We start from the raw sequence: 16,451 nt of genomic DNA on the forward strand, positions 1-16,451 counted from the left end.
TAAACTATCAACCATATCATCAACAAAGGTATATTTTAGCAGAAAATACTTGTAGCTTTAGACACGCAAGAGCACTTTTCAAGGGCCAGTCCGTAGATCGCCAGTGATGGAAGAGAAACTGCCTGCTCATCTGCCAGCTACCTCTCTTGGGGTGGGAGCAGTTTATCCAGGTCCCCAATTCTTCTTCATCCTCACAGAGGAGACCAGGAATGATACGGTACTAAAACTGTTCCTGGTTCTTCTTCCCCTTGAATCAAGATCCTTAAAGCTAAACACAAACCTTGAGAGCAACGGAAAACCTAAGTCTGAACACAACTCCTCCGTCATCTGAAAATCATTTTCTCTTGCTCTCTTAGTAACATTGCCTTGAGGCCTCAATTCGTTCAACAGATAGTTACTGAGCACCTCCTATGAGCCAAGGGCTCTCCTGTGTGCTGGGGATACAGCAGTAACAAATCAGAGAAAAATCCCGCCCTCGTGGAGCTTCCATTAACAATAAGCAACAGGCATACACACTACACAGATAATAAGCAATAAACAGTATGTCATATGGTGCAATGGAAAAAACTAAAGCAGGGCAGGGAGAGAGGGCACATGGGGAGGCTGCACCTTAAACTAGTGAGGGAACTCTTCACTAAGAAGGTGATATTTATGCAAAGACTTGCAGAGGTGAGAGAGCAAGCCACACAGGCAAAGGGAAGAGCAAGTGCAGAGAAAGACCTTGAGACAAGAGCAAACTGGGTGTCTGAGACCAGTGTGGCTGGAGCAAAGGAAGTGAAAGGCAAGGATGGGGAAGAAAGACAAGCGGGTAAAAGGAAGCCTGGTTATCTGGCTTTTACTCTTGGTGAGACAGGAGCCATTAAAGTGTTTTGATCAGATCTGACATACTTTAAAAGGATCACTCCCATTGTTCTGTAGAAAACAGTTGTAAGAACATAGGGCAAGGGGACAGACAGAGAAACCTGTTAGGAGGAGAATGCAACAATCCAGGTAAATACAGATGACAGCAGCTTGAACGGAGCTGGACGTGACGCACATGGGTGACCAGGATCACATTCTAGGTATATTTTGAAGGTGGAGTCAACAGGATTTTCTGACAGATGCAATGTGGAGTATGAAGAAACAGATGAACCCAGGAGACCAAGGGCTCTGACACGAACAAGCGGTAAGATGGATTTGCCATTTACCAAGATAGGGAACACTTGAGAGGAGTAGAGGAGCGGGTTTGAGGGAGGGAATCGGGAGCTTGATTTTGAATATGTTGAGACATCTGCCAGACATTCGGATGGAGATGCTGAAAGTTAGGGGAATAGAAAAGCCTGGAGTTCAGGGACAGGATGAGGCTGGAGATGCAAACTTGAGAAGCGTCCGCATACTGACGAGACTGGAGGAGAGCACAGAAGAAGAGGAGGCACAAAGACCAAACCCCGGCACACCCCAAGATTTAGACATCACGGACCTGAGGAAAAATCACCAGAAGAGACCAAGAGGGAGGACAATGTGACAGCCGAGAGACCAAGGGAACAAGGTGTTTCCAGAAGGGGAGCAGTCAATTATCTCAAGGGCTTCTGTTTGGCTAAGTAATAAGTGACTGAGAATTGGCTACTAGGTTTAAGAATACAGAAGTCATTGGTTATCCTGGTAAAAGGACATAGAACAGGGCACAAAAACGTGACTGACCAGGTTCAAGACAGAATAAGAGGAACTACTATAGACTCAATGTAGACAAATCTCTAGTGGGATTTGCTGTTAAGGGAAATAGAAAAATGGAATGGTAACTAGAGGAGTGGAAGTGAAGATAGGGTTGGTTCGTTTTTTTTGAGGAAGATTAGCCCTGAGCTAACATCTACTGCCAATCCTCCTCTTTTTGCTGAGGAAGACTGGCCCTGAGCTAACATCCGTGCCCATCTTCCTCTACTTTATATGTGGGACACCTACCACAGCATGGCTTGACCAGCGGTGCATAGGTCCACAACCAGGATCCAAACAGGCGAACCCCAGGCCGCTGAAGCAGAGCATGCGAAACACTATGCCACCAGGCCAGCCCCAAGAGGGTTGTTTTTTAACACAGGTTAAATAACACCATGGTTGTATGCAGAATGGCAATAATCCAGTAGAGAAGGAGACTGAGGATCCTGGATAGAGGGGGGAACGTGCTGGAGCCATGACCTGGAGAGGGCAAGAAGGAATGGGATCTGGTGCCCAGGATAACAGCACACAGCTCGCCACTGTCACAGGAGCAGAGACAGACACGTGGGCACAGATACAAGCAGACGTTCTCTTCTCATTGCTTCTGTTTTCCAAGTGAAATAAGAAGCAAAATGTTTATCTGAAGGCGAGAATGGAAGAGGAGGTGTTGAAGATTCGAGGAAAAGGGAGAGAATGAGAGGTGTCAGCCAACGAGGAGAGCAGAGGCGTGAATGAACCAACCAAGGAAATACAGCTTGATAACCTGGCAGCACTAAAGGCCCACTGGAGACGAGCGATCACAAAATTAAAGTGAAACCATTCAGGCTGGCTGAGGGTTTTCTCCAACCACATTAAAGTGCACGGGCGTAAACTAGAGGGGTACATAGCTGAGTTTAACCAGGTTTCCCAAGTGAGTCCTACAAAACGAGAGAAGGAAGAACAAATTAGGAGTACACCTAAGAGACTGATGACATGATAGATGAAGGAACTTGAGAAGAAGAGAAAGCATGACCTGGGGGGTGTGGAATATTATAAAGTGGGTAGGATCAATGGATTTTAGTCCTCGTGGGGCTGGAGGATTTTTGGAGTCAAGGTAACAGTCAGAGAGATGGGTGCTGACTGGAGAGCAGGATGCTTGAAGACGAGACAAAGGAGGGCTGTGGTCATTCATAATGACAAGGTTGGGGGAACCAGTTCTCAAACATGTTGGTCTTGAGATGGCTTTATACTCTTAGAAACTAGTGAGGACCCAAAAAGGTTTTGGTTATGTGGGTTATGTCTGTTAATATTTACCATAGCAAAACTAAAACACAAGAATATGCAAGTACGGACTCCTGTAGTTGCCGGAATGACGACGTTCATCACAGGTCACGGAGCCTCTGGAAAACCACACTGTGCGCTCACAAGAAAATGGAAGTTCAATCAGCAAACAACATCTTAGTATTATCATGGCAACAGTTCTGACCTAAGACACCCTCTGAAAGTGTCTTAGGGACCCCCAGAGGCCACAGGACCTCACTTTGAGAACTGCTGGTCTAGCACGTGGCCATGGAAGGGAGCAGCCAAGGGACAGTGGCAGATAAAACAACTGAAAGAGAGGAGGACACAGGACTGAGAAAGCAACAAAGCAGAGGGACAATTCATGTGAATACTGAAATCACAGGAATTCTGACAGAAGTAGTATTGGGACAAGTGGTAGTGAGCCAGGTGTTAAAATGGTCACAGACTCCAGAAAGTGACCACAACAAGGAGAAACGGGGGTTTGTGGAGTCTGACGGCACAAGATCCTAAGTTAGGATTTTTAGAAAGGAGGGAAGGTGAACAGTCTGGAAGCAGCAAAGAAGAACAAATAGGACCTTCTACCCCGCCTCCAGGGGTATGTGAAAGACAACTGCCACCTCTGAGGGGCAGAGGAAGCAATTCCTAATGGAGGCCGTGTTTCAGTTAGAGTGAGAAGGGGGAGGGGAAGCTCAGGGAGGAGGCTGGGGATACAAAGGATTTTTTGCGGATGACAAACAGGGAGTTCCAGAGAGGACAGCAGAACGAGAAATAAGGGACTGCTGTGTAACAAATTACCCCAAAGCCTAGGCACCTTTTGAGAACTATTTTATCACGTTCGTAGTTTCTGCAAGTCAGGAACTCAGGTAAGACTCAGCGAGAACAGCTCACATCTATTCCTTGATGTCTGGGGCCTCAGTTATGAAGACTCAAAGGCTGGGCGACTGACTCAACACCTGGGAGCTGAAATCATCTAAAGGCTCATTTACTCCCACGTGCAGTGCCTGGGCTGGGAAGACTGAGGGCCAGGATAGCCAAGCAGAGCCCCTCCTGGTGGCCTCTCCGTGGGAACTGGCCCCCTCAGGCCAGGGCGGCCTCAGGACATCAGAAGCAGTACAGCCACAACGGTGGTCCCGGGCTCCAGCTCACAAGGGGGAAGCTGCACCACCTTTCGTATCCCAGCCTCTGAAGTCACAGCATCACGTCCAGCACACCCTACTGGCTAAAGCATCCACCAGCCTGCCAGGATTCAAAGGGAGGAGACAGAGATACTCAATGGGAAGACTATCAAAACAGTTGCAGAGGCTGTATTTTAAAACCAGTACATCATCTTCTGTTCAAAAGGAGCAGCCTCTGGACAGCGAAAGATGAAATTTATAGGAACATCACATAAACTTCTGCTACTGCCCATCATGGACTGAATGTCTGTGTCCCCCAAATTCATATATTGAAGGCCTTACACCACGTGTGGCTGTATTTGGAGATGGGGCCTCCAAGGAAGTAATTAAGGTGAAATGAGGTCATAAGGGTGAGGCCCTGATCCCACAGGATTCGTGTCCTCATAAGAAGAGATAGCAGAGAGCTCTCTCCACCCTCAACCTCACGCTCACTCCAAGGAAAGGCCAAGTGAGCACACGCAGCAAGAAGGCAGCTGCTGGCAACCCGAGGAGAGCGCTCCCACAGAAACTGACCGTGCCAACACCTTGAGCAAGGACTCCCAGCCTCCAGAAACGTGAGGAGATAAATTTCTGTCATTTAAGCCCCCAGTCTATGGTATTTTGTTACGGAACCACAAGCAGACTAATACACTGCCCTCCCTCCCTTTTCATTGTGATGAGTAGAGGCTGAGAGGGTGGGTCATTGAACGCAGAGCCGAGACCATCACACTCACTAATTTTACATGATTGTTGGTGAAAACCCAGGGCTACTCTTTGGTGGTAGGGCACATATATATACATACACACAGCAGCAGCATCCAAGTTGACTAACAAGGCCAGACGAGATGCTCTCTCAGCAGATGCAGCACGACAGGTGTCTGATTCTAGCCTGGCAAGTTTTCACCCCCCTAACTAAAATTATACGGAGGGAAAAGTGAAATAGTAACAAAGAAACTAACTTTACATTGCCTTCTTCAAGGTTTTCATTTAATGAAAACATGCTCTGCACATACTAGAAAATTAAACATGTAAAAAGCAACACTTGAATCCATCTGAAAAATCTAACTTCAAATGCCACTCTCCTTTAGTCAGCCATCCTGACACTAGTGAAGAGGGAGATGCAGAAATCCTCACAGCTGTCTAAGCTTGATTTCATGAGGGTATCAGCGCACAACACGGTCTTGTTCAGTGAAATTCACAAACGTCAGTAATAGGAGATATAAACACTTGACTTCCGAAGATCTCAAGGAGGAAAACTATTCAGAGTATACATCAGAATAAACAAACAAATACATATCTACTACATTATTATCTGAATGTTGACCTATGTCATCTTTCACTGTTTTGTTATTTTTTAATGTACTGGCAGGTAAAAATTACATTCATTAGTTTTTTCTCAAATGATGGACTATACCTAAAAAAGACATGAACTCCAGTAATTTATGACGTCAGACTCTGTATCAAATTTTCATATTGTCTGCTACATTCAACAATTGTGGGAAAAAAAGAAATGAAGATTTCACCAGTAAAAAATATACATTTATTAATTCTAACATCAATTCATACAAGAAGTCTTGCGCATACCTAGGGATCTCTTCTGAACATCTTTATTCAACTACAAAGTAAACCTTTCAAATACATCAATATGTAACAGAAAACATACATTGCAATTAAACTACCAATATGAGGCGAAATATGTCAGTTCTCATGTTCACACATTTGCTGATGAAACGTAAAGGGCAGATTTCTAGGAAAATTATTATGTGAGAAAGGCTCGTGCACAAGGAAGATCCATAGAAGGTACTGGTCGAAATTAGCTGCCAGCTTCAAGCTATGTCCTCTCTGGGCTGTCCGGCATTCCTTCTTTCTTTCCTCCCTGACAGTCGGATCGCAGGCAGAGGCGTGCACGCAGGGTCGGAACAGCACTCTTCCTCCTCTCTCATCAGTCACGCACCCTCTGACACCTGTCCCCTCCAGCTCTAGGTTGTCAAATCACTCAAGCCACTCCAGATATCTGGTACAGCAGAGAAAGAGAAACAAAGAGGGGGCAAATGACTGATGTAAGTGTCCGATACCCTGCAAGGACTCCAACCTCTTTGACAAGTGCAAACAGAGAGAAAAACCAACCTGAGCAGCGCTGAGGGCATTAGTGAACACTCTGACCAATGACCCTCACTGCCTAGCATGAAGTTCCCCTATTTGACACAGGCACCATTCAACATGGCACTAGAGCAACGGAATGGCACTATCTGTAGACGGTGCCATTAGACAGGCGGTGCTGAGGGCACCTCCTAAGATACCACAGATTCCATCATGACTCAGAGAAAACAGCTCAGCGTGCCCTGGCTCCCAGGAGAGATATGGAAATGCTGATAGCACTGGTGACTAGAAAGGCCGGGGTTTTGACAAGAAGGTCACAGGCTACAAGGACCTCACAACAGACACAATGGCGGGGTCCAGGAACGCCTAACCAGCTGCCAGGATGACATTCAAAAGACCCAACCGGAACAGTCTCATTTCAGTGGGTACCAGGGCACATTGCCCGGTCACCAAGCGTGCCACGTCCAGAGCAGGGGACACAGTGAGGTCACACAAGGAATAAAACGCCCTTCACCAGGGCCATTAGGATACTAAGCTTTCCCCTCTCCCGAACACCATCTCGGGACTGAGGAAAGCGGAAACCCTTGAGAAATGAGAGAAACGACCCAAGAGTTTTTAAATTGGAGAGTGATATGCTCTTAATTGACAAGATCAGATGTTTTCCATCTTCAGTGCGAATGGGATCTTGAAAGCAAGGTGAAAGCACATATAGAAAATAAGTTATGTTTCATTTGTATGTCTTAAAAGTAGTGTGTACACGTTTACACACCCCCATCCTCTGAGCCCTCCTCCCCGACCCCAGCTATGTAAACATACTGTGAATCGGTGCTATTCAAAGTGCGGTCTGTGGACGGGGCCAGGCAGGAAACTGTTTATTACCTATTCATAGCTAAACAAGTACTGAACAGGAGGGGTCTTCAGAAAGGCCTCCTGCCAGCTGACATCACCCTGACACCCAAGTCTGGGATTAACAGGCTCCTCTCACTGAACTGGGAATAAACAAGTGCAGGTGTGGTCATGCTCAGGCAGGGAGTTGCACACGGGGCACTGACTGTGCTACAGGACCACATATCAGACTGGGTTAAAAAACCCAGCCTTTCACCACAAACAGTGTCAGAAGTACTAGTGTAGATCAACATGCAGTGCCAATACCAGCTTTTGTATTCAGGATCACAATGGTGCAAAAGAGACCAATGAGAATAGAAGGCTTCACATGTAAATAATGGTTCATGCCCAGGAAAGACCAAACGACAACAGCCTGATAAAACCAAGGACTCAAAGGAGTTCCACTAGAAAAAAAGTGACAACATTACTTCCGTGGCACCAAGTACCGTCTTCACGCCGCAAGAGGGAATTTAGCCTCAGGCAGACAATAGCAAGTCACGTGAAATAAATGGTAATTTGAAAGTTACTGACTTTTTGGTAGTTTTGTTTGTATTTCCTCTGTAAAATCTGTTTGGGCTTTGTGGCTGTCCGGGAGCTGTAAGCATCAGGAGTTTTACGTGACTACCTATTTAAGCGGTGTAATAAAAATGAAGTCGGCAGTGGAGACCTGCAAGAGTTTTTTCTCCCTTAAAAAGCCTCCACACATGATTTCAGCTGAGCAGTAGTGGTCTCTTGGATGTTGGGTTGAGGTCAGCAGCTTGAACTGGAGAGAAACAGAACATGAACAACAGGGACCAGCAGCAAAGTCCACTCAGCATCTGAGCTGGACTTTCCCCGAGGGCAGCCGGAGGAGACGCCGCCTCCAGGAGCTGGGCCGCATCGTGTGCGTTGTAACTTAGTTGCAGCACTTGAGTTATTTTCTTATAAATGGGAGCCTGAGGTGGAAACCTCATAACATATTTGAACTTCACTTCGGAAGACTAAGAAATAAGATTTTTCTAATGAAAATTTCCAGTTTATGAGACAGAAGTTATGAAAATTACACCTCCATCCAGAAATGGCCAACTAATAGACAAATGTACTTTAAGAGTCTCAGTCTTCAACAACTTCTCCCCTTTGTAATGTAACAACAGTGTAATAATAATAGCTTCCACCCCATGACATCACCTGAGGAGGCCAGTGTGCCAAGAATCATCCTTACTCTGCAGATGAGAAGACAGAGGTTCAGAGGGGCCCTCTGTGCCTGGCCAGACAATCAGGAACAGAGCCAAGAGAAGACTTTAACCTCATTTTCTGGTTTTGAGTCCTGTATCAGAAGTACCTGAAAACTTTATTCACAGAACATTTAGTTGTTTTCAGAAAATAATAATTTTTAAAATCCCACGCAATTCTATTACTAGGGGAGACATTTCTATAAAACAATAACTACTACTTTTCTCTCTTTCAGTTTAAAAAAAATGCTTAAAATTCCAAGTTAGTTTTATTAGGAGACAAATGCACAGGATAATGGTTTTTCCTTTAGAATTGGACAGAATGTGGATTTTATATAATTAAAAGAAAAAAACTAGTGCACATGAAGCTATCATCATGGCCAACCTGGTCCTCTACTTTCATATTATTCTACTTGACTATGTTTACACTCTTCCCCTACACAGATGGAGGGAGGAGGGGTAAGGAAGGCTACGCGTGGTGGCAGGCCTACCAGGCTCGGCAGCAGGCGCTGGGGAAGCCCTGCACCTCCCACGCAGCTTGCATTCACCTGCCCACACGTCCTCTCCCGAGCATCTCGCATGGCCTGAAACGGGGCTGATCCCCACCCCTCCAGTCCCTCCCTTTTCCAATCTTTCCTCCATGCTACAAAGTGACCTTTTTAAAATGCAGATCTGAGCCAGCCCTGATGGCCTACTGGTTAAAGTTTGGTGTGCTCGGTGGCCTGGGTTCGGTTCCCGGGCACGGAACCACACCACTCATCTGTCAGTAGCCATGCTGCAGCAGCGGCTCACACAGAAGAACTACAAGAATTTAAACCATACACAACTATGTACTGGTGCTTTGGGGGCAGGGGGGTGAGGGGGTGCAAGAAGAAGGAGGAAGACTGGCAACAGATGTTAGCTTACGGGACTCTTCCCCTGCAAGAAAAAAAAAGTCTTTAAAATGCAGATCTGATGCCTTCACTTCCCTGTTGGAAGTCCTTCAATTAACTCCTCATCATCACCTGCTGGATACAATCTGCACTTTCCAATCCGGAATATAAAGTCCTTCCAAATCCGGCCACCTCTAGTCTCATCTTCTCCCACCCGGCTTCCCCACCTCATGGGGAAACGCATAGTCACATTCGACAGTTCACATGCACGTTCATAGTCTAGACTTCAGCCCCTTAAGAAATTAGTAGTGGTTCCTGGAATATTTTATTTCACAATGTTTGGGAACACACCATGCCCCCTGCAGGAAATATCTGTCTTCACATCCCCTCCCAAACTCCTAAACCCCTCCCCTGCCTCCAGGTCTTTCAATACTTCCTCTGTGTCACCTCCTCGGCCCCACCTGCCCTCAGCACAGTCAACCCCTCTTCTCTGCTCCCTCAGCACCAACACGGACAGGAGGAGAGAGGCTGCACTGAGTTGTCTGTCACATCCATGACTTTACAACTATACTTAATCTCCTAGAAAATAGGAACCAGCCCCCATCAGGACAGTTGGTGCTCAATAAATGCTCACTAAATGGATGAAACATTCCCTCTACACTGGAGTTTCTTCATCTCCATGAGAGTCAGCTAGAATATATCAAAGACCTTGGCCTCATGAAGTTCTCTGTTTCAGTGTAGCTTTTCACAAAACACTGGAGTTTTGTGGGGGGGGGGGGGGGGTTTACTACTTTATGAAGTTTTCAAAGAATAAAACTTTATTGTTTCATCATCAGGACACCCTGAGGTGTTAAATTTACAGATCTATATTAGGTATCATAAAAATAATGACAGCTGCCATTACTGGGCCCTGAACCACATGCAAGGTACTGTGGCACACTGCCCCCCCAGTTGTTAGTTTCATTAATCCCCCCACAAGGTCAATGTTACTTGTCCTCATCTTACAGAAGAGAACCGAAGGCCCTGAGAAGTTGAAAGACCAACAGAGCTGGGAACTGCTGAAGCGAGCTTAAACCCACTGCTGTGTGACTTCAAACACCTGTCAGCCACTCTGTGGGGCGTGGCTAAGGAGTCCACCCTGGATGCAAGCCACATCTTCACCTTCCGTTCAGCCCCTGATTTGGTGCTTAAAGTTTAATCAGTGTCGAAAGGAAAGGCAGTAAGAAATTCAATTGGGTGCATTTTAATCGGTCGATATATTTAAAGAACATTAACTTTCCCATAAAACTGACAGCACCTTTTGGCCACTGACATAAAGAAGTAGGCTTCTTGAATAAGGAAATTTGTATCAACAGATTTTTTATATTTATACTTAGGACACCCTTGAATTTAAGAAAAAATAAATTCTAATGGAAGACAAAACAAGAGACGCAAACCCAGGTCTTGCTTTAGTGTTGGAACAGCGTTGGCAGACATGTTACTTTGTATCACTATGACTCGCATTTTGTACTGCTAAACTACTCTTATAACTTAACTGAAAATAAACTGATCAAACCTAAATGCCTTAAACCATCAGCTACCACACAGCATTTAATACAGCAGTTTGAAAACCCATGATACTCAATTCTCAATATCCTTTACCAATTTAAGTGGATACTTCTTTTTCTTCATGAAAGGAACCGCTCAGCCTGCCGCAGGAGAAAGTATTATGTGAAGTCCCTTTGTCTGGCCACCGGGCCTCCTGAAAGATGGCCAGGCTGACTTCAGACGGATGGCTTTAATTAAGGAAAACGTCGGCAAAAGAGCAAGTGCACAATGACTATTAACAATATAGTAATTTCCAGTTCGTTGCAGCCAGGAAGAATACCTAATTTTTGTTAATTCCTGCCTTCATGGCAAATACTGTCTGAAAAGAAGGAAAACTACGCAAGCACATCAAGTCTTTGGTGGAAAAGCCATTCACTTAAATGAGTTTCTTTAAGCTTAGTCAAATAATTCTACTTAAAAATATGTTGACATCTCAATCCTTACTGTTATAGTTAATAAACCTATCCAGCCAAGTCAGTTTGTCAAAAGCCCAAAATACACTTTGGAAGCTTTTTCCCAGTATGTATAACAAAAAAAACTCTTCTGTTGAATTCTTAATGAAAGATTTAGTGGTAGTTTATTAAAATTCTGTCCAAAAAAATTCCATAAGATGTTACAATGTTAATATTATACTAAAAGCTTCATCTCAGGAAATGTAACTTCTTTTTTGAATTATCTTTTAGAAACTGATGCCCTAAGTCTTGGCTTTTTAACTTTAGGTAAATTCATTCACTCTGTGAGCATCAGTTTCTTCATCTGTCAGGGGAAATAATAATAGAACCTACCTTACAGGCATGTGGTAAGATCTGTTCCAAACAATGCATGTGAACATCGAACCCAGGGCCCGCCCCATAGCAGCTGCTCCCTGCCTCTTGATTTCTTCTCTCTCCACACAGTCCTCCCTGGTCAAAACCCAATTTCCAATTGGACTTTTTTGTGAAGCAGGTTGTGTGGGGCATGGTCACCAGATCTCCTTGTGGCATGCAAAATGAAACAGACCAATGATGCAAGAAAGGCGCACTCCGTAAGCCCCCTGTGCTTTCTCATGGGTATTTTATAAGAGCTAATTCTTTATATCTAAAAAGAGCCAAACACTCTCATTCGACAAAACATTAGCAAAACCCCAGACACAATAATTCCCACAGGAGTCCAAGGGGAAGTTCTCAAGTTCACTTGTAGTCCTCCAAAACTTAGGAGAAGAACAGAAAGGCAAGAGGGAGAGGAGGTATACACAAGGCATACACTTCTTGTGACTACACACACACACAAACATTTACCAACCAAAGCCACACAAATCTGGAAGGAAGCTAGGAGGCAAAGAAAGGCATGGTTAATTACTGAGGCATCTACCCCTTTACACTGAGATCTTCCTTAACAATTACATTCCTATTACACATGATCAGCTAATAAGCAGATTAAAACAACTAAGAAATTACTTAATTTAATTTGATTAGAAGAGGTGTTAAATAGAACAGTCTTCAGAATCATTTATCTTCCCCTAAAAGATTTACCCAAAAGTGTATTAGGTGGTTTCTAAGTGGATTGGGTTTATCAGCTCAGGCAGAAAACTGGGGGGAGGACAGAGAAATGGGCTCTGAATTTTAATAGTAAGTCACGGTACATGGGCGAATCTCCACACGGCATTTTGGAAGTGACCGCATTTGCTGCAACAACCCACACGTTAGAGTTTCTGTGCCCAGCACTGCATGCAGTAGCAACCATTCACGCGACAGCATCTCGACAGAGGCCTTCCAGATGAGCCCGAGCTCTGAATAGTGTGTAGGTGTGGCATGAAGTTACAGAGACTGGCCAAACCTCTGTCTGGATGGGACAATACGAAGAAGGCAGGTTCCCTCAATCTCTGAGTTGAGATTAGCATTTTTTAAAAAAGAATAATGCTAAGAAATACTTGTTCAAATACGTGGTCCTTAAAGCAGCTAGCAGCCTGTATTAATTTGAATTAAGTTTCAGAAAGAGCTTCAGCTAAATAAAATCTACATGAAAAAAATGTTATGCTAGAGTAGTCCCCATAATGGGCTTTAGAATGTTTAAATGTAAATTGGGGATGGGGGGTGTAGAAAGAGCAACGGTTCTACAAGCACATCTAACCTTGGAATTTAATGGTAAGATATTAGAAATTGGCTTTTTGGTCAACGTTATGCCGAGACAAAATTAAAGATGTATTTTTCCCTGATGTTCATTATTTTCCTGACCAAGCTGATAGTTTAATCTTTGTTCATATTTAACAAGAACCTAATTTAACACTATTTGAATCATTTAAAATTGTACATTCCCAGGGAAAAAAGCTATATACAAACTGATTTCAAATGCAAAGAGAAAACATTGCTCATCACAATAAAATTCTTCCAGAAGGATAAGCCTGTCTCAAGCAGTGTCCTCTAACATATGCATTAAAAATCATGCAGACAGCTCGGCTAATCTAAATATATGTATATATGCATATGTGTGTACACACACAGACACAATTGAAACACAAACACCAGGCAGGAGATTTTAAAAGAAACAAAACACATATTTATGCACTCAAAAAGAAACACCACAATCAAAAACAGTCCTAATTAGAAAAGCATCGCAGAATACAAGCACAAAGTAAGAAGCTTTTAAAGTGAAAAAAGACCCCAAGTAACAACCATTGCCCGTTTTCTCCTATTGGAGAAGATAAGGCAGAAGACGCAATTTCTGACTCAGATCTTTACGTTCTGGAGGAAATTCAGTCTTATCTCCAACAAGCAGATGAGGCGATCATCTTTGAAAGTTACCATATATTTCTAAAAGACATACAGGTACATTTTGTCCAAATCCAAAAATCTACCCATTTGAGCATTCCGATAAAACTTATTGGCAGTACTGCGTTTTTTAAGCAAACAGATACATTTACCACCGGTGCGCTGTGATGCTCAGTTGCCAGGGCAGACTTCCATGGTGGACAGAAAGCTTTCATTTAGTGCTTTACCCTGGTTACAAATTATCAGCACCATGATTTGCAACTTTTAAGATATGATTTGGGAAAGAGAAAAGCAGAAGTGTTTCTAAAGCAGGGGTGCCTCTGGAGTGGGTCACCTGCCAGAAAGTGTGCTGGAAATGCACACATCTAATAAGGAAGTGGTTTAAAAGGGATGAATTCCCTGAGTCTTTAAACAGGATATAAACCAGACAGGTTGTGCCACCTAGAGAAAAACTGGAAATTGTACGTTGGTTCTTCAGTAGCAAGCATTATTTCAAAAGCTTGAAACTTTTGGCGTGCCCAATAACCAAGCCGCTCTCCATATCAACTCATCAAGCTGCTGGATTAAGCTCCGCTGACAACTCTGCCTTCTCCACGCACCAGACTGTGCCCCTGCTGCTCGGCTCATCCACCCACCCACGCAGCACCATTTAACCTCGGCACCGACTGCTGCCACAGCCCCTGCAGACCGAGCATCCTGAAACCCGCCCAATTCTAAAGCGTTTTCCTCGAAGCCAGGCCAGGCCGGGGTGGCAGGCGCAGAGGAATCAACCCCGGGTGGACCTTGCCAGCCAGGGTCCCTCTGGATGCCAGCAGAGCCACGCGCACACCCCTCTAGCCCCGTGGGGCCTGCAGAGGAAATTCTGGTGCACCGAGTACATCATATCCAGGTGACCAAGCTGAACTCCTGGCCAACCTCTGCACAATCCAAACACCGAGACACGACCCCAACAGAACCAAGCCTTTAAGGTGCCAAAGGCCTTCAACTCTCCTCTCTACAAGTCACTTAAAAGCAACGTGACCAGCGCACTTGTCAGGCTGAAGCACAAAAGAGCTACATGCAACCTGGCACGGAGAGCCGCCTTTTACAAAGAAAACAGACAGTAATTATGAAAAGCCCGCAGTCCTGCGGTATTAACTTGACAGCGGCGACTGCGCTGGGGCATAACTCATCTCCGAGGCATCATCCCGGCCAGCCCCGGCCCCTCGGCCTGGGGACAGCCTGCGCCCCTAGCCCCTCGGCCTGCGGAGACCTGCGGCAGCGCCCACCGCCCGCGCCCACGCTCTTCCTCCTCCTCCTCCTCCCGGAATCCCAGCAACTTTGGGCTTGGCGGCACACGAAGCCCGGCCAGAGGCGGGGACACCGCGAAGGCGGCCGCGGGAGGAGGAGGAAAGTTTGAAAAGTCACTTAAAGCACTGCAGGACCCCCCATCGTCACCCCGAGCCCCCAGCCAGCCGCTCGGGGCTAACCGTACGAGCGGGCCCCGGGGAAGCCAGAGTTCCCCCGACGTCCTCTCCAGAAAAATCACCCCCCAGGCGAAAAGTTCCTGCGGCAGCACCCTCCCCCGCACCCCGGGCCCCCGCGAAAAAAGAAATCTCAGAGTTCGCACGACGCCGCCTCGCCGGCCCGCGGCCCCGGAGGGCGGGCGCCCTGGGCCGAGCCGGGCACGGGTCGGGGGCGCGCGGGGAGGGCGGCCCGGGCCCCGCCCGGCCCCTCCGCGCCGCCCCGGCCGCCGCCTGCTCACCTCGCTCCTGCTCCTCGGCCTGCAGGCAGATGGGGATGTTCTTCTTCCAGCCGGGCATGGTGTCCGCTCCTGCGCCGCGCGGGCCCGCCCGCTCGCTCGCTCCGCTCGGGGCCGCTCAGCGGGGCTGGGGCGCCGAGGCGGCTCCCGGGCGCATGGAGGCGGCGCCGCGCGCCCCGCGCTCGCCTGCACTCGCCGCGGCTCCGGGGGCGGCGGCCGGGCCGGGCCGGGCCGGGCGGCGGGGCGGCGGCGGGGACGGCAGGCCGGGCCGGGCCGGGGCGCGTGCAGGCCGGGCGCGGGGACTGCGGAGCCCCCGGAGGTGGGCGCCGGCGGGAGGCGTGCGCTCGCGCCGCCGCTCTTCCCCTCCTCCTTCCCCGCCTCCCGCCCTCGTCTCTCCGCCGCCAGCAGGTGGGACTCGGCGCCGCCGCCGCTGCCGCCGCACAAAGCTCCGCCGGCGGCAGGACTGAGCTGCGGGCTCCCCGGCCCCTCGGCGGAGCCTCCCCCGAGACGCGCGCGAGGCCGAGCGGGCACGGAGGGCGCGCGCACAGCCTCCCTCCGCCCCGCCGCCGCGGCAGGCGCGCCCGGCCCCAGGTACCGAGCCGGCCCGCGCCCGCGCCCGCGCCCGCGCCGCCGCCGCCGCGCCGCCCTCCCAACGCCCGCCGCCGCTCGGCCGGCCGGGCGACGACCCCGCGGAGGCGGGGGGCAGCGTCCCTCCCTCTGGTCCCTCCCCCTCGCCCTCCCCCGCCCTGCTGTCGCCCCCTCCCCCGAGTGGGGACTTTGCGGCTACGGGTTCGCCAACTTGGCCCTCAACTAAGGGAACGAGCAACTTTCGGGAGGGCGGGCGCCGGCTCCGGGCACCCATCTTCTGGTGGGGTGGGAAGGGCGAGAGTGGAGAGCCTCTTTTGTTTTAAATGAAGCGAGGAGACCTTGGCTGAGTGAGTGTTTAATCGCTGTCTTCAAGCACAAGAAGGGTTTTATGATCAGGTTTTATGGTTAGTTTCTTCCCCTTGTCACAGGCTCATAGAATACCGGTGAAGCATGAATAGGGGGAGCCTTACGTGGAGCCTGGAAGATTCTGCCCAGACCTGGGGGCGGGGGCTTGTGATTTCAAAGGGAGAAGGCCAAGAGGGGCTCCTGGCAGTCTGCAGCTGACCCTTGGCACCTGTCTGTCCTGCGGGGTCCTG

At 47.8% G+C, this 16,451-nt stretch overlaps 1 protein-coding gene across 9 annotated transcripts in view; it reads right to left on the reverse strand.

Moving 5' to 3' along the window:
* Nucleotides 1-15,460, reverse strand: part of GRIP1 (glutamate receptor interacting protein 1) — a 598,510-nt gene extending 583,050 nt beyond the window's left edge. For 5 of the 9 annotated variants that reach the window (XM_070271875.1, XM_070271871.1, XM_070271868.1 and 2 more), the window contains exon 1: nucleotides 15,271-15,460. In XM_070271875.1, the coding sequence (XP_070127976.1) occupies nucleotides 15,271-15,328 (58 nt within the window). In that variant the 5' untranslated portion in view covers nucleotides 15,329-15,460. The remainder of the gene's footprint in view (nucleotides 1-15,270) is intronic. The other 4 variants (XM_070271887.1, XM_070271886.1, XM_070271882.1 and 1 more) reach the window with 1 other exon arrangement.
* Nucleotides 15,461-16,451: the final 991 nt, after the last annotated feature.

The sequence above is a fragment of the Equus caballus genome, chromosome 6 (genome assembly GCF_041296265.1).
Source record: "Equus caballus isolate H_3958 breed thoroughbred chromosome 6, TB-T2T, whole genome shotgun sequence".
NCBI classification, from domain to species: Eukaryota; Metazoa; Chordata; class Mammalia; order Perissodactyla; family Equidae; genus Equus; species Equus caballus.